Source organism: Emys orbicularis, chromosome 1, assembly GCF_028017835.1.
Source record: "Emys orbicularis isolate rEmyOrb1 chromosome 1, rEmyOrb1.hap1, whole genome shotgun sequence".
Lineage (NCBI taxonomy): Eukaryota > Metazoa > Chordata > Testudines > Emydidae > Emys > Emys orbicularis.
This window is the reverse complement of record NC_088683.1, coordinates 271,518,352-271,538,484: the sequence shown is the minus strand read 5'-3', so window position 1 is coordinate 271,538,484 and position 20,133 is coordinate 271,518,352. Positions and strand designations below refer to the sequence as shown.

Sequence of the window (20,133 nt, the reverse complement as noted above, 5' to 3'; positions counted from 1 at the left end):
CAAATGATTCTTTTGTATTTGTGGAACTGCAACAACTACCAAGGCCATGCAGCAGGAAACTGAGAATACTGAGGAGGAATGGATGATATGGACAGTGAATGAAACTGGCCAGCTGTGGCAGGCATTGCTGTACATTGGGGGTAGACAGTTCTGGGCTCATGAAATGAGCACTGAGTGGTGGGATTAGCTCATGATGCAAACCTGGGACAACCAGGAGTCCTGCAGAATTTTCAGATGTGGATGGCCAGTTTGCTGTAGTCAGATAGTGTGATGCTTTGTTTTACTGCAATATGGAGTAATTAGCTGGTGCATGAATTATTTCTTTGCTTAAGGGAGCTATTGATTTGTGGGGTTTGCATCTCTGCATTGTAAGACAAAGAGAATAAATCTTGGTTTTCACAAAATAGAATTTTATTATGCAACAATAAACAACACATAAACTACTAAAAGAGAATGTGCAAGATGCTAACAGCTCAGGGGCACATCACAGATTAGAGTAGGTGTATTCACAACAGTTCTCCTTATTGTCCGCTGGAGCTGAGCGAAGGCATACTGCTTCAGGGAATGCTGGTGCCTTGAGGAGAAAGGTGTGGGGGTGGCATTGGCCCCAGGAAGAAGGAATTGTTGTCCATGCAGTGTATTGGTTGCTGGAGTGTACACTGTGGGTGCTCTACTCCTAATGCTTTGGAGTGTCTGAATTTGTTATCTGAGGAACTGCATGATGTCTGGGTCTAGGTCTTCCTGTCCTTTCTCCGGCATTCAGTCCCAGCAGTCTCCTGGGCTCCAGTCTCAGCAGCCTTGAGCAGTCCTGAGAACGTGTCTTCTCTTGTCTGTTTCTCTTTCCTCCCTATCATGGTGAGTCTCTCAGTGGGTGTAGAAGGGACAGCCCTCAAGGATTCCCCAACCGAGGTCACTGAAAAACTACCAGGCAGAGAGCCACTGTTACATGTAAGGGGTTAGCAGGCAGCACAAGATAATTAGTGCAACTCCCTAAATTTTTTCTCATATAAAGCTGCATAAAAAATATGTACAGGCCCCCAGTCAATACCACTTAACAATACCCAGCATGGTGAGTACATGGGATCACTTTTCAAACCCTCTATGTGAGGAGTGGGCAGGACCTGGGGAACTTTAGGGACAGTGTAGTAAACATTAATAATAATATATGGAGATATACCTATCTCATAGAACTGGAAGGGACCCTGAAAGGTCATTGAGTCCAGCCCCCTGCCTTCACTAGGCAGGACCAAGTACTGATTTTTGCCCCAGATCCCTAAGTAGCCCCTTCCAGGATTGAACTCATCAACCCTGGGTTTAGTAGGCCAATGCTCAAACCACTGAGTTATCCCTCCCCCCCCCCCCCACCAAGTTGATAAACTTGTTACAGGCAATGGTGATGCTGGTGGATATATCACTCATGAGGATACCAAAGGCCCAGAGAAGGCAGCTGTTCAAGAGGCTTTGCGGTTACCCGGAGCCATATGCTGCTGGCTTTTCCACAGCAATGGTCCCCCCAGAGCACCTTTGCAGAGTGGGATGGGAAGGTGTCCTACCATGTTGGCAGAAAGAAAGCTGCTCTGCCTAAGAATGTCTGGGCAAAGATCAAACACAACCTGCTCAAAAAGTTCTGTGAAATTGTCCCAGAGGACCAGAAAGCTGTTGAGGCCAAAATAAACCAGCGGCTCCATATGCAGTAGAAGGTTATGACTGCTGAATAAAGTTGTGAATCTGTCCAAGCCAAGATCCTGCTGAACTAACTACACACTGTTTCTATCTCTTTTCTGAATCTAACCACAACATACAAGTGATGAGTTTTGGACTTGAAAACCACAAGTTTGAACAGCATGTGTAATGTGCTTTACACTTGAAAATCTGCACACTATAAGTTTACAGCAACAGAGGGTCCTGTGGCACCTTTAAGACTAACAGAAGTATTGGAGCATAAGCTTTCGTGGGTGAATGCCCACTTCATCAGACTCTTGCGTCTGATGAAGTGGGCATTCACCCACAAAAGCTTATGCTTCAATACTTCTGTTAGTCTTAAAGGTGCCACAGGACCCTCTGTTGCTTTTTACAGATTCAGACTAACACGGCTACCACTCTGATACTATAAGTTTACAGTGCATTTTCTGAAAAAGTATATAGTCAGAATGCCCAGTTACTACTATTTTCTATTTTTAGTGTATTTAATTGGCAAGCACTGTTTCCATATGTATTTGAATGCTCAGGTATTAGTTTGCACATAACTTACAATTGCTGAAAGCTTTATTATTATTATTATTATTATTATTATTATTATTATTATTATTATTATTATTATTGCCTGTTTGCAATGTATTGAATTTTATTTGGTTACCTTGCCTGCAAAAGTATATACTTTGAAAGCAAAATTATTTGCCAGCATTATGTATTTGTGAATGTTTCTGGCTGCTTTTTCCTGTTTTCTTTCTGTCGGTTTTGCCTAGTAAGGCCAGTGCATGCTCTTAAAATAAACCAGCTACTTTAAAGCAGAATTCCTTTGTTCCCTGTTCACACCTGGTCAGTTGCCATTTTGAGAGGGGAACAGAAGTTTGGGAGGCCCTGGAGAAAGTAAAACAAATGGCATTCATTAATGAGGCCAGTGACTTATACCCATCTGAATTCCTTTCTCCTTCCTCAATGGAGTTCAGCTGGGTCTTGAGGAAGTCTTCGCTCTCCATCAGCTCTGTATCATCCACATCCCCCTCTTCAAAGAGTTTATCGTTTGTGTGCAGTTCAAGGGTGCCTTCTTCTGGATGTCATGAGATGTCCCCTGCCCATAGAGGGTAGATGGTGGGATCCCCTCTCGGTATGGCGTAGAGCTCTACATAATAGCAGAAGCTCTGGGAGACAGCACTCGATTTTTTGTTGCCCTCCTTTGTCTTTTGGTAGGATTGCCGCAGCTCATTCACCTTTGCCCACCATCGGAAATCATCCCTGTCATATCCCAGCTTCTGCAACCTCTATGCAATACCTGCATAAACATCTTTATTCCGGATTTCCACAGCTGTGCCTGCACTGCTCCTCCCACAAGCCCAGGGCATTCAACACTTTGTTTCTGGACCAGTCAGAAGCACGAGGCTTAGCTGGAGTTTTCCATGGAGCCGTACCTGTGTGCTCGCAAAGGTGGGCTAGCAGGAAAAGAGACATTGCCAAAACACTCTGGGGATTTTAAGTTGGGGGGGGAGACATGGGTCATTGTGAACCCTTGGCAGCAAAAATTCAACCAGAGCAGTCACTCGCATGGGCACAATGGCATTGTGAGCTTGTTGCTGGAGGACTGCTTGTACGTCAGCGTCCACACTGCTAGAGGCCTTATGTCACTTGGGGAACTGGTTTAACTTTCACTGGCAAGAATTCAGGGTTTTGTTGGCAGGACTGAAAATTCAGGGTGGATGTATGCCAGTAAAATTTTGCAATGCAAACCAGGCCTAAGAGTAGAAGCAGAATAAATCCCCAAAATCCCATCCTATATACAATAAATAGAGAGTCCCACAATAAATATTAGTACTAATAAGGAAACAAACATCTGAACCATGATGGAAGGATGACACAGGCAGATGTAGAGGAGAAAAGAATTCCAGCATTGTAGACCATTGATTCCAATCCATTCCACATTTTACCTAGGAACAACCAGGAGGGAAGGGATGAGCCAGTGCAATGTGGAAAGATTGAAGTTGGAAGATTTGTGATTTAAAAAGACCACAGCCAAGGAAGTTTTAGCAGCCCAGAGAAGAGGCAATGAAGAGGTGGTAAGGGGATAAAAATAAATGTATAAAGGAATCACCCCTTAAAAGAATAGGATGAATAGTATCATGAAACATTTAATATTTATATTAACCAAGAACTGTATGAAAAATGCAAACACCAAGGGGAGGAATACCTGTTGCAACTGCCCCCGTCCTCCTCAGCTTGGGGAGCGGGGGAACACAAAGGAGAACTGGTTGCTGTTAAGGAGTGGCCTGATGTTACTCTGGATTTACACCAGTGTAATTGAGATAGTCTCACCCATTGTCTCTATCTATATTTTTTAAAAAGACAAAAATAATAAAGTTCTTCTTAATATTATCTCCAAAACATTTTCAGAAGAAGAAATTTCTTGTGGAACAGAATATTCAGTAGAACAGAGGGAAATTGTTTCTTTCAAAGATCTGGGGAAAAATTAAGTACCTATAACAAAGAATGCAAATTGCCTTTAATAATTGGCCTGCCACATTCTGGACTAGCTTCAGCTTCTGAAAGGTCTTAAATTGTAGCCACAAGTGGAGTGCATCACAGTAGTTTAATCTCAAGATACAAAGACATAGAAAAATGTCACCAGGTCCACATCTGAAACAAGATGTCATGACAGAGTGCTGGACAACACCAACCAATTCAGCACTCTGATCACTGCAACTTCAATTAGTTTCCCTGTGCACACCTGAATATGGGAACTGTACCAAACTGATCAATTGGCAATAGGCTGAAAAGAGTAAAAAGCTAATCACCTCATTAACTCAGAAGGTACAAAGGCACAGGAATGAAGCACAAAAGGGAGAAAGAAAGTGAAAGAGCTGTAGTCTGGTAGAGCTAGGGGCACAGAAGGTCTCCGCCTTACAGCCCCAGGATACTATTAAAGCTGCTGCAAGATCTATAAAGATGGCGGGAATGAACTTTGTAAATAAATAACTGGGTGTTTGATTTGAAGAAGGTCTCTGAATAGTTTGCTTGTCTTGAAAGAGGCAAGAGTGGATCATGTCCCTGCCACAAAGTTACACAACTTAGCAAGCAAAGATGGAAAAATGTGTTCTTCATGGCTGGTACCAGGGCACACAGTAGTAGCTTTGGGTCAAATAAGACCACTAAGTTGTGAAATTAATTCACAATCAATGGCTGCACAGTCATTTTGCCATGCTGATATAATTCTAGTCAATTCTTCCATTGCTTTCCCAAACCTACTAATGTTATCTCAGCCTTATCCAGACTGATCCTCAACCAGCAGGTCCTCATTCAGGACCCAGTCTCCTGGTCATCCATTACCGTGCACCTGAGGAATCAACTGTAAGGAGAAATACAGCTGGGTAACATTCACCTAGTGCAGACATTGTAGCCCACAATCTCTTTACTAACCTTCCTAAGGGTCTAATATACATATTGAAAAAATGGGTGGGCAATACAGCAGAACCCTGCAGTTCCCAGCATGAGAGAGTCTTTGAGATGGATGAATAATCACTCTCTGATATTAAGAAGCAAAGCTACTTCAGAGCAGTTCCATCTATTTCTACTAAGGACCATGGCATTGTCATCAGCACCTCATGATCAACCACATCAAAGACAAGGGACAGATCCAATAAAATCACCATGGACATTGTGGGCCTGGTTCTCATTTCACTGTCAGTGTAAAACAGACCTTAAAATATGGCTAATTTACATTTATACTCACTTTGAGGCCTATTTACTCTGCCACAGTGATGTAATGTGGCCTTAGTATACAGAAGAATCAGATCTATTATGTTCATCTCTAAGTGGGAGATCATTGACAGTGCCTGCAGTTTTTGTCCCATACCCAAGTCTAAATCCAGATTTAATAGCAACAAGAAAATCTCAATACTGGTAATATTGCCAGAGTTGCTTCATCACCATCTTCTTAATGATCAACCCCCCAAAATCAGGAGACTCAATACCAATAATGTGTTGGTGAGATCAACAACCAACAATTTTATCAACACATTAATCAGCAAATTCCTCACAACAAGAAAAAAGACTCGATTCAGTTTCCAAGTGCGGGTAGATTGGATTAACCAAGCTATCCACTACCCAAAACAATTCAAATGTGCATAACACTGCAGTACTACAATGGAGACAAAACTTACCCTCTCCTGCACAGCTTCCAAATAAGATTTTTTAAAATGATTTATGTCATATAGATCAGACTTAGTCTGGGACTTCGTCCACTGGTATTATAACCTTCTTCCCTCTCCTTTCATCCTCTGCAAGTCATCTGTGAACCACAGTGACCTGGAAGGGCAAAATCAGAGCAAGGGCATTCAGGAAGAACTGTATCAGTAGCTGTGGACATAGATCTTGATAATATCCCGCTAGACCATCAATAGAGTGGGAAACTGGCAACAGAGTATACTCCCTCAGAGACTTTCTGAAACATGTCTGTCTACCTAACTGTTGCAGGCTTTTTAAACTGCTATATATCAATGAAGCAATTACGTTAATGTTAATAACCACTTGGTAAAAAGCAAAAGAACACTCAGTATAAAAGAAAGACGTAAAGGCTTGTTCTTCCCCTTCCCCCACTGCCTGTTTGGCAAAAACATAAAAGATAATGTAACAATTGTTTCAAAACAAATAAGAGAAAAGACAAATTAACTTGTGTTCTTTTCATGTTCATTCCAAAGGCATTGTTGAGCTTTCAAATGGGGAAAATAAATAACTATTGACCACAGAAGAAACCAGGATGTTGAATTATATTAATGCAAACTCTATCTTGTGGAATATCATTCTGTTAATTAAAAAAGTTTCAGGTAGAAAGTTACAAGTTCAACACATAATTAAAAAGTTGAGGCAACAATATTAAAATGTCTGGCATCTAAGCTCTCATTTTCAGAAAAATCAGTAACAGAAGGGAAACAATTAAAATTGGGGGCTATTTTAAAAATGTTTCTATGAGTTTATACATGTTGCTTTAGCACTGCCCTGGAAAACAAGTCATTCATTATGGTTGATAAACACATATTTTTACGAGAAATGTTTGAAACCATATTTTATTCAAATGTACACTGGCAAGGATTTTTCTCTGTGTGTTGTGTATGATTATATGTAGAAATACATATCCATACATTTAATTAAAATATAGATTAGGTTGCTATATGGAGCATAGGAATGCTGTTGTTTCCCATAGCCGATAAATAAGGCTTGCCAAAGGGCAAAAAACCTTTGGCACCAATTCAGATATTTCTTGTGGGGAGGGCAAATTCTGGTTCCCCCTCCTTCCCCTTGGCAGGGACCATGGTCCCCACTTGACTTTCCCCCTCCTTCAGGCACCCGAGGTATCCTTTGGCCAGGGAGTCTCCTGTCTCTATTAACCACACACAATGCATGAGCCAGTGCCACCAGGAGCCAAATTCTCTTTGGATTCCCCTGTGCTCTACTGTACAGTACAGGAACAGAGTGTCCACATGCCAGGTCACAACACCGTTTGATCCAACTGCCCTTCCATCTGTACGGAGGGGCAGATGGTCAGATTTCTGTGGCATTGTGACCACCTATTTGGAGTGTCACTTCAGACTGCTCCGGCAGCAGCCACACTGACTTAGTACAGGACCTCTGCTCAACAGTGATTCCACAGCCAACGCAACTTTGAGCTAATGCAAAAACCTTGGGGGTGGCACTTTCACGATGGCCCCCTCCCATTAACATTACTGCTACAAACAAAGCTGAAGTGGGCCAGCTAGAAACTAAACTGCTGAAAAATATTAGGAAATCCCCCCCATCTACTATGTCTGCTAGTGACATCCCCCAAAATTCTCACATTCAAAAAAGAAGACAAAATGTGATTTCCGGAAGTGTTTCTCTTGGTCTTTTTCATTATTATAAAGAACAAACCCCTTCTACCTCCCCCCACCCAAAAACCCTCCAAACAAATAAACAAACACCCTCTTCTAATCATTTCCATCCAACAATTAAACTTTTCCTATCCAAACTACAGCAGACCATTACAAAGTCTTGATTAGAAATGCTGGATAGACAGGAATGTTTCAATGGATCTGCAACCCCTCCTCTAAAGCCTTGTCGACTAGCCAAAACTGAGGGGAATAGCTACTGCTGAATAAGATATACACACATCCCGTAAACAAGTTACTCTCCATAGGAGAGATGAGTGTATATACATTGCACTGTCACCAATCCTAGCAACTTCTCGCTATCTCTAGGCTAGCAGCTCAATACCACATTAGTGTTTCCCCTTACTAATCAAGGGAAGACCATAGCTCTGGCTAACCTATGTGGGCAGGCAGGCAGACAGAGAGCACAAGGTATAAGAAGCCCCAGAAGCTGGCGCAGACCATGATGCATCCTGATACAACAATATTCTGGTGCTTTGGGATCTGGATTATTTGGTGGACTAGCAGAAGCTGTTTATGTACTAAATTTTAGATGGTAAAAATGGAGGGTAAAGTGGCCAACAAATATCCAGAGCCTCTAGGACATAGATGGCAAAGTAGAGTGTTGACCCCAGAATATGCTGGGTGCACGTTGTTTGGCGGAATTACTGGGTTTGTGGCCACGATTTGGCAGGATCCAGATGTCACATCCAAGTTTTTGCAGCACTGTTGCACTGGGGTGCAGCAGGGCCCAGATTTAAACATAGGCCAAACGTGTTCTGTTCTCCATTTAGGCAGTGGGATTGGTGGGTTCCAACGGGCTGCATCAGCTCCAGCTGCCAGACCTGAGATTTTGCGGTGCTGTCATGCTGGGAGGTGTCATGGTCCAGTTTTTATTGGTGAAATCAGAGCGTCTACACCTGCCCTCTATTTAGACATTAGCATTTGGGGGGGTCTGGCTACAAACACTGGCAGGGATCCGGTGCGTTCGGGCTCTCAGCCTGGTCCCTTTGTGATTTAAAAGCAACATATACACATCACAGCCGCGGCTGCTAAGGGGAAAGGGAGCTCTGGAAATAAAGTTAGTGCGAGTGGCTACGAGGGAGGGAGAAAAGTAGCTGCGCCTCTGGGCTGGAGGAGGGAAGGGGCGCCGGCTCTCCCGACCGCGCAGGAGGAAGTGGCTAATCTCCCCACGGGCTGCAGTCAGTCCCCCCGGCTAGGATTTCGCAGGCAGGGGGAGGATGCTCCGCGGGCTGCAGGGGTGGGGTCTCTGGGGCTGCAGCTCCCTCTGCTGATTCGGCTGAAAAGCGGGGCGGCTGCCGGGCCAGGTGCTCTGTGCAGTTCCTCCAGCGGGCGCCTGCTGCTTCGGGACCGCGTCCCTCCGCCTCCTCCTGCCGCCGGCGCCCCGAGCTCCGCTCGCTCAGCATCCCCCATGGCCAGCCTGGCTGCGGAGATCATCGCCTTCCTGCTGGCCATCTCGGGCTGGGTGCTGGTCTCCTCCACGCTGCCCACTGACTACTGGAAGGTCTCCTCCATCGACGGCACCGTCATCACCACCGCCACCTTCTGGGCCAACCTCTGGAAGACCTGCGTGACCGACTCCACCGGCGTGTCCAACTGCAAGGACTTCCCCTCCATGCTGGCACTGGACGGTCTGCACCAGCCCCTGCTGGGGCTTCTTATACCTCTTTGCTTCTCTGTGTCTGTCTGTCTGTCCGCCCGCCCGCCTGCCAGCCACTGGGCTGGGGTAGGCGCCCAGAGCCCCCCTGGCTAGTAAGCAGCCCCCCTGAGCTGCTGGCCTCCAGCGAGAAAGGGCTAGGCTCATTGATGGAGCACTATATACACACACATCCCCAGAGCAACGGGCCTGTTGCAACACAGCTGGCGAGGCCTCCTAGAGGGGTTGCAGATGAGAAGAGCTGGCATTGGGGTGCCATCCTCTAGCCAGCCTTTCTAGTGATCTGCTACAGCTCGGGAGGCAAGAGGTTAATTATTTGTTGGGAGAGATTATGAGGGTTTGTTTGCTGGGGTCGGGAGAGTGCTCTTTATAACAATGAAAAAGACCAGAAGAAACCTTTTCAGAAATCATATTTTGGCCTCTTCAGCTTCTGAATGGGAGAGTTTGGAGGGATGACAGTAGCAGCCATGGTTAATGGAGGGATTTCTCCGAATATTCTCAGCAGTTTAATTTCTGTTTGGTGCACTTCAACTCTGGTTTTAGCCCTTCAACAAGTCTTACTTACCTGCCATAGGAAGCATTCTTTTGCTTGGTATATCAGCATATCTGTATTTCAAATCAATGCATCAACATAATACCTATACAGAGAGAAACAATCCTTGCCAATTTACGGTTGAATAAAATATGGTTTCAAACACTGCATGTAAAAATACCTGTTTATCAACCATAAAGAATGCACTTGTTTCCCAGGGCAGTAGGGAAGCAAGTTTTATACACACATTGGAACATTTTTTAAATATCCCCCAGTATGAATTGTTTCCCTTCTATTATTATTTTGCTGAAAATCAGACCTTAAATGCAAATTTTAAATATTACTTGATGAACTTATAACTTTCCTCAGGCAACTTTTTAAATTACATAAAGATATTTCACTAGATACAGTTTACATTAATATAATTCTACATCCTGCTTTCTCCTATTATCAAGAATTATTTATTTTCCACTTGGAAGCTCAACAGTGCATCTGGAGTTGATAAGAAAAGAATGGAAGCTATTATTTCTATTCTTTTATTTGTTTTTAAGCTATTGCTATATTTTCCTTTATGTTTTTGCAGTGATTGGAGGGGAAGAATATAATTCTTCTGTAATTAATGTTCTTTTCCTTTTTACTAAGTGGTTATTAACTCAGATGTAATTACTTCATTGATATATAGTAATTTAAAAGCTTGCAACAGGTAGGTAGGCACAAATATGCATTGCTTAGTTTTGAAGGGATCGTCAATACAGAATCAGAACTTTCAATTTTAATACAGTGCTTAAAGCTAAATATTATTTTATTGCTGCAAATATCTACTTTTGTGTAATTTAAGAGGAATCATATACACTCTTTAGGCAGGAAGGATTTTTCTTAAAAAACCTTTACACCATTTTGAGTAAACTGTATAGACAATATGTTGGTTGCTATGTTACTTGTTTCAGTGCTTAATCTACTGCCTGTTATATTTAACCGTTGCTCAACTTTTTATTTGAAAGGTTGAAAATGATGAAGGAAATTTAGGCAATTTCTGAAGTTCTGACGACATGATTATTATCACAGTGCAATGGTCCTACAATGTATCCCACCAACACTACAGATAACCTCTGAAATAACCTGCTGATATTCAAAATATATACCTAAGCAGACAGAAGGTGTTAAAACAGGCATAATCATTTCTGTAAAACAAATTAGGATCTACAGCATTTGGTATATTAGCACGCCTTTTGTCATGTGGCTGTGAGAGAGGGCAATAATATTTCTGATGTGGAAACTGCCTGTTAAAAATGGTTGGGAGCTGAATGGCTATAGTGGATTAATAATGAGATATAAAACCTTTAACTTATCTCTCCTATAAAAGGTCCCTCTAGAGCTGATCAGAGATACAGTGCCAGGTTAATGTAGGTCACCTTGAACTACTCTTGCTTATGCTGTTCCTCATTTATGGACAAATAGAAGAGTTCACACCCGAATCCTGCCACTTGTTCCATGCGAGCAGACCACGGCACCTGCGTACAGTCAGTGGGCCAGATCCTCAGATACTGTAATTTGTCTTGTCTCCATTGATTTAAATGATGCCATGATAAATTACATCAGGTGTGGCTATGGCTCACTGACTCCAATAGGGCTTGGCATTTGTGCTGCGATCCTCCTCGTTGGAGTCAGTTGGAGGATCATATTCAAAGGCTGCAGCCATTCAAATGGTCATCTTTCAAAATTACTAGGGCTGTCAAGTGATTTAAAAAATTAATCGTGATTAATCGCACAATTAAAAAATTAATCGCACTGTTAAACAATAATAGAATACCATTCATTTAAATATTTGTGGATGTTTTCTACATTTTCAAATATATTGATTTAAATTACAATACAGAATACAAGGTGTACAGTGCTCACTTTAGATTTATGTTTTATTACAACTATTTGCATCGTAAAAAACAAAAGAAATTTTTTTTCAATTCACCTAATGCAAGTACTGTAGTGGAATCTCTTTATCATGAAAGTTGAACTTACAAATATAGAATTACGTAAAAAAACTGCATTCAAAAATAAAACAATGTAAAACTTTAGAGCCTACAAGTCCACTCAGTCCTACTTCTTGTTCAGCCAATCGCTCAGACAAATAAGTTTGTTTACATTTGCAGGAGATAATGCTGCCCGCTTCTTGTTTACAATGTCACCTGAAAGTGAGAACAGGCATTCTCATGGCACTGTTGTAGCCAATGTTGCAAGATATTTACATGCCAGATGCACTAAAGATTCATATGTTCCTTCATGCTTCAACCACCATTCCAGAGGACATGCGTCCATGCTGATGACGGATTCTGCTCGATAACGATCCAAAGAAGTATGGACCGACACATGTTTATTTTCATCATCTGAGTCAGATGCCAGCAGAAGGTTGATTTTCTTTTTTGATGGTTTGGGTTCTGTAGTTTCCGCATCGGAGTGTTGCTTTTTTAAGACTTCTGAAAACATGCTCCACACCTCATCCCTCTCAGATTTTGAAAGGCATTTCAGATTCTTAAACCTTGGGTTGAGTGCTGTAGCTATCTTTAAAAATCTCACATTGGTATCTGCTTTGCATTTTGTCAAATCTGCAGTGAAAGTGTTCTTAAAATGAACAACATGTGCTGGGTCATCATCCGAGACGGCTATAACATGAAATATATGGCAGAATGCATGTAAAACAGAACAGGAGACATACAATTCTCCCCGCAAGGAGTTCAGTCACAAATTTAATTAACGCATTATTTTTCTAACGAGCGTCATCAGCATGGAAGCATGTCCTCTGGAATGGTGGCCGAGGTACGAAGGGGCATGCAAATGGTTAGCACATCTGGTGCGTAAATACCTTGCAATGCCGGTTACAAAAGTGCCATGGGAACATCTGTTCTCACTTTCAGGTGACATTGTAAATAAAAAGTGGGCAGTATTAGCTCCTGTAAATGTAAACAAACTTGTTTCTCTTAGCGATTGGCTGAACAAGTAATAGGACTGAGCAGATTGGTAGGCTCTAAAGGTTTCCATTGTTTTGTTTTTGAGTGCAGTTGTGTAACAAAAAAAAAATCTACATTTGTAAATTGCACTTTCATGATAAAGAGATCGCACTTCAGTACTTGTATGCGGTGCATTGAAAAATACTATTTCTTTTATCATTTTTACAGTGCAAATATTTGTAATAAAACATAATAATAAAGTGAGCACTGTACACTTTGTTTTCTATGTTGTAATTGAAATCAATATATTTGAAAATGTAGAAAACATCCAAAAAATATTTAATAAATTCCAATTGGTATTCTATTGTTTAATAGTGTGATTAAAACTCTGATTAATCATGATTCATTTTTAAAACCGCGATTAACTTTTTTCAGTTAATTGCGTGAGTTAACTGCAATTAATCGACAGCCCTAAAGATTACTAAATCTTCTTTTTAACTGGGTATTTAGTTCCAGGCTTACTTTTTATTAAGGTATGTAAAATCAACAATAAAGCTGTGGGATCAGGAATATTTGGTCAATCAGAATTCCAAAGAGAAGAAAAGATAGGACAGAAAGAAAAATTTAAAATACAAGATCAAGAAGACATGGACTATCAGGTAATTTGCTTCACTCTCCCTAGCAAGTGCAGTTCAAGTTAACTGATCTGCAGCTGAACGTTTAGTTTTTATTATGTAGCTACAGCTCACTTGGGCACAAACTAGTTTGAAATGAAAAACTTACAGGGCCTGATCTGGTCGCCATGACAAAATTAATAACTTAGAGAGGAGCAGGAATGCGGTCAATAGCTCTAATAATAAACGAGTCCAACCACACATATTCCAGACTTCCTAGTTCCCAAAATGTGGCCACTGAGACCTTATGTTCATGGTGCAGTGTGCAAACCAACCTGTAGATTTTCAAACCCTAAGTTAACAAACTTCTAATTCAAGTTCTACTAACCCTGGGCTTACATTGCAGCGTAGACAAACCCACAGAGTCAACAGCTTAGGCTAAAGATTTCCTAAACGTTATTTAATTTTAAGACTGTTTTGATAACTCAAATGATAGAAAGAACAGGAGTGTCCGTGGGAATGTGGAATACTTTTGGTGGACTCCCAGAGCATGAGGCTGTGTCTATACTGCAAAGCCCTGGGTCCTGACTTGACTCAGGCTTGGGCCCTCCACCCCCATGGGGTCCTGGGACCCAGGGTTTGAGCTGTGAGTTAGTGCAATTTGTGTGTAGATGGGAGGGGAGTTAGGCTTGAGCCTGAGTTCAAACCCTGGACTTCCATGGCGGTGTAGGCATACCCTTAGAGAGCTTTCCCCCTCTTCCCCTGCATGGCCTTCCTAGGACTAAGCTGAATTCCAGTTCCTATGATCAAGGCAATGTAGGAACTGCATCCTCCCTATCCCCCTGGGTAGGGAAGCATGAGGGAGTGAGGAAGAAAGGAGGTGGATCAATTGCTCCATCCCCATTGCCAGGCTCTAGCAAGCAGGGCTACCCAGTCCCATGCAGAGAGAATGTGCTGCACTCTCCATGAAGGTGGGTAGCAGTGTCCATGCTCCCCCTGCACTAACAGTGTGTGTGTGTGTATGTGTGTAAAGAAGGGATTAGGGCGTGGGGGAGTCTGGGAAAAACACCTTTGCTTTCCTTTGGGACAATGCAGCTCCATAATGCCTCTTGCTAGGCCCTATGTATAATGGGCACAATATAGCCCATTGTGTTTAAGGGCCCAGTCTGACACTTCTTACACAGGCAAAATCATCATGTGGGGTGGGGTGGAGGATTGCCTGAGTAAGGAAGGCATAAACAGGCCTTTAATTTACCACCCTTTTAATTTTGTGTGCTGCTGATCACAGACATAAACAATAATAAAACAACCAAACAACATCAGCATATCATGTACAGCATTCCACACCAGTGGATCAAATGACTCATTAAAATAACATAGCTGAACAAATATGTACTTATGAAATAAAAGGGGCATTATAGCTTAGAAACCCTGTATTGAACCACAAATGCTATGGGTGTGTATTTGAAAAGGGAATCTGTGCAATATCTATAAAGCAATCTCACCATTTCCCATGATGTAGTCTTAATGACAGCATAGTATTTATTTTATTTATTGAAAGCACCCATCCCCAGAGCATTATACATTTTTCCGTGCATTATACTTAATAGATGTGTGAGCTCCACATAACTTTTTGTCACACATGACGACAATGAAACACTAAAGATCATTACCTAACCAGATTCTTTGGAATGTGAGACAAAACATATTTGTTAAAAAAAAACCCTGAAATAGTTTTCTATCGGAATGTTGCTGAACATGCACAATGTGGTGAAAACACGTTAGATACTCCTAATAACTATTTTGTTCCTACTCTATTTAAAATGTGTCACTTTCAGTCTGTTTTGGCTGTTGTTTATTTGGATGCCCAACAGATGCATATAATGATACACCAGTGCCAAATAATTAGTGGTGGCAATATGTGTGTGGAAATGGGGGATTTCTGGTCTTCACTAGAAGATACTGACAAAGTACACCTTGGCAATCCCCCCCTTTGACTTGTTTGGCCTTTCTAAATTGTATTGAGCAATGTCATGTTCTTATTAGCTAGTTTGTGTCTAAGAAAAAATCAACAAAGCAAAAAATGTGTCACTGTTGTAACCAAACATATTCACATGCAATAAATTTAACTCTGGTCCAAGCAAGCAGAAGTTGGACTTGATAAAAAGATCATTACCCTGGTTCTCATTTCCAAGTCAATCTCTAACAAATCTTCTGCAGCTATCTACACGTTTTGCAGTTTTCTGTATTGCCCGGCACCATAGTAACTAGGTAACTCCCAGGTAAATTAGAGCTGTATAATGAGGTCCCTAGTGGAACTGATGGAATCTTCTCCCTGGCTCCCTTGTTTCATTTACATTGTCAACATTTTAATTTCTAAATTCTGCATTAAAAAACACCCTAATTGGATGATTTCTTTGGTGAGCTGCATTGAGCTGAGTCTAGTTGGCCTACAAAACTGAGAACTTTTGGGCAACAGATTCCAGTGATATTCCAAGTCATGGCATTTCTACTAATTGAAACTGTTTCCTGTTTGAGTGAGTTAATTATTTCTTGCAGTCTCACTACCCTCTATTATTTCCAAAGTGTGCTTTGACCTTTACAAAGGAATGAATCTCAGCCATGTTGTTTTTTTGCATAGGCTAGTTATTTTTGGTAAATGTTTAATATTTCTCCTAGGAGATTTAGCCATAAATTAAGCTTTAGAGTACCTCTGGGTAAATAAATTCATGCTTCAGCACCTTAATGTGTTAATTAGCAACTAACAGTGGCAGTAAATTGGACCTGTCAAAAATAATGGCTTCCTTGGCCAGTTTTCATCTACTGCTTTACCTAAATGGTGTTACCACAAACACATTTCCAAAACAAGGAAAATAAGGTGATGAGAGGTTATGAATATTTATATTGCTACAGTTAAAAAATTAAGCAGCTTATTAGCTACATATGTACATACTTATTTATTTTTTAAAGGACCAAATTTTGAAGTTCCTGTTAAAACTTCACTCCTACTGACGTCATTGTTAGCTTTGCCTGAGGAAAGAGTGAATAAGAGTGCAGGATTTGGCATAAAAACAGGAGGTTCATTATCAGTGGAATAGGAATTGAAACAATTTTAGACTGTCATTCTCCTTTTCTCCTGGCAGTCTACTACTAATAAAATTTCACTCTATCCGAGTCAAGTATATGTGACTTTTACTACATAAACCCTCCCACAAGTGGGCAAGCCTTTTACAATATGTGCCGGTGCAGTCGAGAAAATAATTCAAATTACTCACTGTTAGCATACCCAAATATTTTGGTTTGTTCTCATAACTTTTAGACACTAACTTCTTTCTGGGTTTTGGGAACAACCCTAAACATTTGGAGGTGCTCCTATTATCTATTCAATAGTGGTTTAGCACAGATCATATTGAAAGAATTTCTCCTCTAAGGCTCAATAGAATAGTGTGTGGGAATTTGATTGCATGCTTAGCTTTACCTACATTTTGCTGATGAACCCTATCAATACTAAACACCTTCCATAGTTACTTTGAGCCAAATATGTGCACGTGGAGCAGATGGGAGAGATGAGAGGCAATGGCATTCTGACTCCTGATTGAACTGTGTTGCCAGGAGGGTGGGGCTGGGGAGCATAACAAAGGGGTAGAGCCATTATAAAATTCTGTTTTCAGTTATAATTTTGCCAAACTTTAACTGTTTGAGTTAAAATCCATGCCAGGTGTCTACCTCAAGCTACCTTTTGGGGGGGGGGGTGAAAGGGGCTAAAAGGGGGATAATTTCAGCCAGAACATTTCAAATATTTCTTTGAATGAGGCTAAGGAAAAATACATTGTTTTGCAGCATTAAAAAAATTCTGGGAATTTTTTCTTTAAGAAGTTTTAGCACTGCCATGCTTTGGAGCACAGACTTGAAAGGTGGCAGGGGAGTGGCCTTTGTTTCAGGGATGTGCATCTTGTTATCCCTGTAAAAACGAGCCCACGCCGTGATTGAAAAAATCACAGTTCACACATGCTCAGTCGAGACTTCTTAGAGTTTAGTAATTAAAATTGCTGAAGACTCTTCCCTCACTGATCATGCTCCAGCATCTCACAGCTCCTAAGCTAGTGCTGACATGACTGCATGCATCAGTCCTACAGAGCAGGTTCCCTCCATCCTAAGGCTACAGGGGCAAAGCCAGACTTTCCCTGCTTTTGGCTGCTCGGGGCTGGACTTGGGCCAGACGCTAGAACTGAGAACAGGGAAATTATCTCTCCTTTGCTCTCAGTGACCACCCTGTTGGTGCTCAGGCACACTGGAGGAGGAAGCCACCTGACTTGAATGCAGAAGGCATGGGTGCCGACTCCGTGGGTGCTCCAATAGTGGGCGCTCAGCACCCATCGTCAGCCCCACGGATCAGTTCCTCCTCCTCCCCCCAGCTCTCCCACCCGCCAGTGGGCCCTGCCAATCAACTCTTCCCCCTCCCTCCGAGTGCCTCCCACCCTCTGTGATCATCTGTTCAGCAGCATGCAGGAGATACTGGGGGGAGGAGGGCAGGAGCAGGAAGGGGAGGGGGCAGGAAGAGGCGGGGCAAGGGCAGAGTGGGGCCAGGAAGAGGTGGGGTGGGGGTGGGGACTTGGAGGAAAGAGTGGAGTGGGGGCAGGGACTGGGGTGGAGCAGGGGTCGAGCACCCACCAGGAACTCAGGAGTCGGTGCCTCTGGCAGAGGGACAATAACTGGAGCTGGGGCCAGGGGTCGTGCAGGAGGGCTGGTGGAGTAGATTGTGACGTTGAGCCTGGGGGCGGAGGGGGGGTGAGGGAGAGGCTGGGATTGGAGGCTGGCAGGGAAGGGAAAGAGGGAAACAGACTGGTGCTGTCTGGTCAAAGAGACAAGGAAATAGGGAGGCATTGTTACAGGAGAAACTGAGTTCAGAAGAGGAGCCAGGGAGGGAGACTGGGACTAGCAGGGCAGGGTGTTTAAGACTGGGAATGGGGGTGGGGAGGAGAGAAGGAGTGATAGATATGAGGAGGCGGCCAGGTGCAGGGGGGACAACTGGGCCTGACTGAGCAAAGGAACACAGGAGGCAAGAACTCTGAGACTGGATGAGAAGCCCAGAATGTGAGACTGGGACTGAGAGCCAGTAGAGACAAGGAATATGGGCTGGTGTGACAGATTTTTGTTACCAATCTGCCTGGGGCATCAGGTGATCAGGCTGAGGCCGCAGGATTGTTAGGGGAGGAGATGAAGGAGCACACCAAGTGACTAAGTTTAAAGCTTTATTAATTAAATAACAGTGGTGAGTGCTGGGTTCTTCCCATGTCACTTTCAAAGGAAGGAAGAAAGCGTTAGTGCCCAAGCCCTCACCTGCTTTCATACTCACACACGCACAACCCAAGGCTGTTGAGATACGAGCTTTTGGCTTTTTGGCATCAGAGATTCTGTTTGTGTGCATTGGCCTTGGGAGGCTGGAGTCAGCTTCTTATCTTTGGACCTAGCTGGAGCATTGAGTTAACCCGTTCCCTTCTCCCTTCCTCCCCCTTCAACCTCTCGCAACCTGCAAAGGAATTTTTCACTCCACACTCACACCTTCAACCCTTCCTGAAATCCTTTCCAGTGCATCTCAAAGCATTAGCAATATACAATGCTGGTGCTTACCCAGGGGACCCCATGGGGGAGCAATTTTATTGTGACACTGGGATGGGGTAACTGGAGACTAGGTGGGGAGAGAAATAGAGAGATTGGGGGTAGAGGGAACTGGGACTGGCTGGGCAACGAAACTGGGAACAAGGAATAGAGGTGGAGTGTGGGAGGGATCGGGAATGGCTGGGCAAGGAGGCTGGGAGAAGGAGCAAAGGGGGAGACTGAGACTGGAGGAAGCAGACTGAGGTGGGGAATCCAGAGGAGTGAGACTAGGACCTGCTGGGCAAGGAGACTGGGACTGAGATCAAAAGCCTCAGGAGTGAAGATTGGGACTGGCTAGGTGAGGAGAATGGGATTGCAATGAGGAGTTGCTAGTACGGTAGAGACAGAACTGGGACACAGACGGGTTGGAGAGAAGGAGCAGAAGGTGCTAATCAATACTTGGGAGGAATGGGCAGAAGAGTCTGTGTCCACTAAAGCACACTCCCCTCCAAAGTCTGAAATGGAACCCAAGATTCTTGAATCTCACCCTTCCTCTGCTGTCAAGAAATAGATGTAAACCTACTGGCAAGGTATACCAGCCCTTTCTACTGCTGGGGCAATTAGAGAAGGACAACTCCCTACTGCTACTGTTCACGCCATTAACTCAAGAGGCAGAGATCTGTGCAGTGGATCTAAACCCTGCTAATGATCCATGTACATGTCAATATGATACCACATGATGGAATTTGTTTTTTCAGTTTACTTTTTTTTTTAAATTGCCTTAAAACTACATTATTAAGATTGCAAAGTCAAGCACTCAAAAGATAGGAAATATCAGAAGTAAAGTTGTCTATGCAACCTCAACTTGGCCCCTTTGTGCATATGCATTACGATGTATGATTACATGATCTTTAATGACATGATCACACACTATTTTTTCTACCCTATTCTGGGGCTGAATCATAATAGTATATTGAAAGAGGCTGTTGCCTCGAGGACCCCACCTCATTTGTTTCAGAAGTTGGAAAGTCGGTAGTGAGTTAGTCAGTGGACTTCAGAAAGAAAAAGGATGATGTCATAGTCCAGTAGGGTTGCCAATTTTGGTTGGATGTATTCCTAGAGGTTTTCTCAGATGACATAATCTTTAATTAAAGATTAA

At 42.8% G+C, this 20,133-nt stretch overlaps 1 protein-coding gene across 2 annotated transcripts in view; it reads left to right on the top strand.

Annotated features, from left to right (window-relative positions):
- CLDN10 (claudin 10) overlaps positions 1-20,133 on the top strand; it is a 107,710-nt gene that overhangs the window by 65,819 nt on the left and 21,758 nt on the right. The window contains exon 1 of one of the 2 annotated variants that reach the window (XM_065423619.1): positions 9,043-9,262. The exons of the other annotated variant lie outside the window; for it this stretch is intronic. Coding sequence (XP_065279691.1) covers positions 9,043-9,262 — 220 coding nt within the window. Of the gene's footprint in view, positions 1-9,042; positions 9,263-20,133 lie in introns of those variants that run through there. 2 annotated transcript variants of the gene reach the window in all.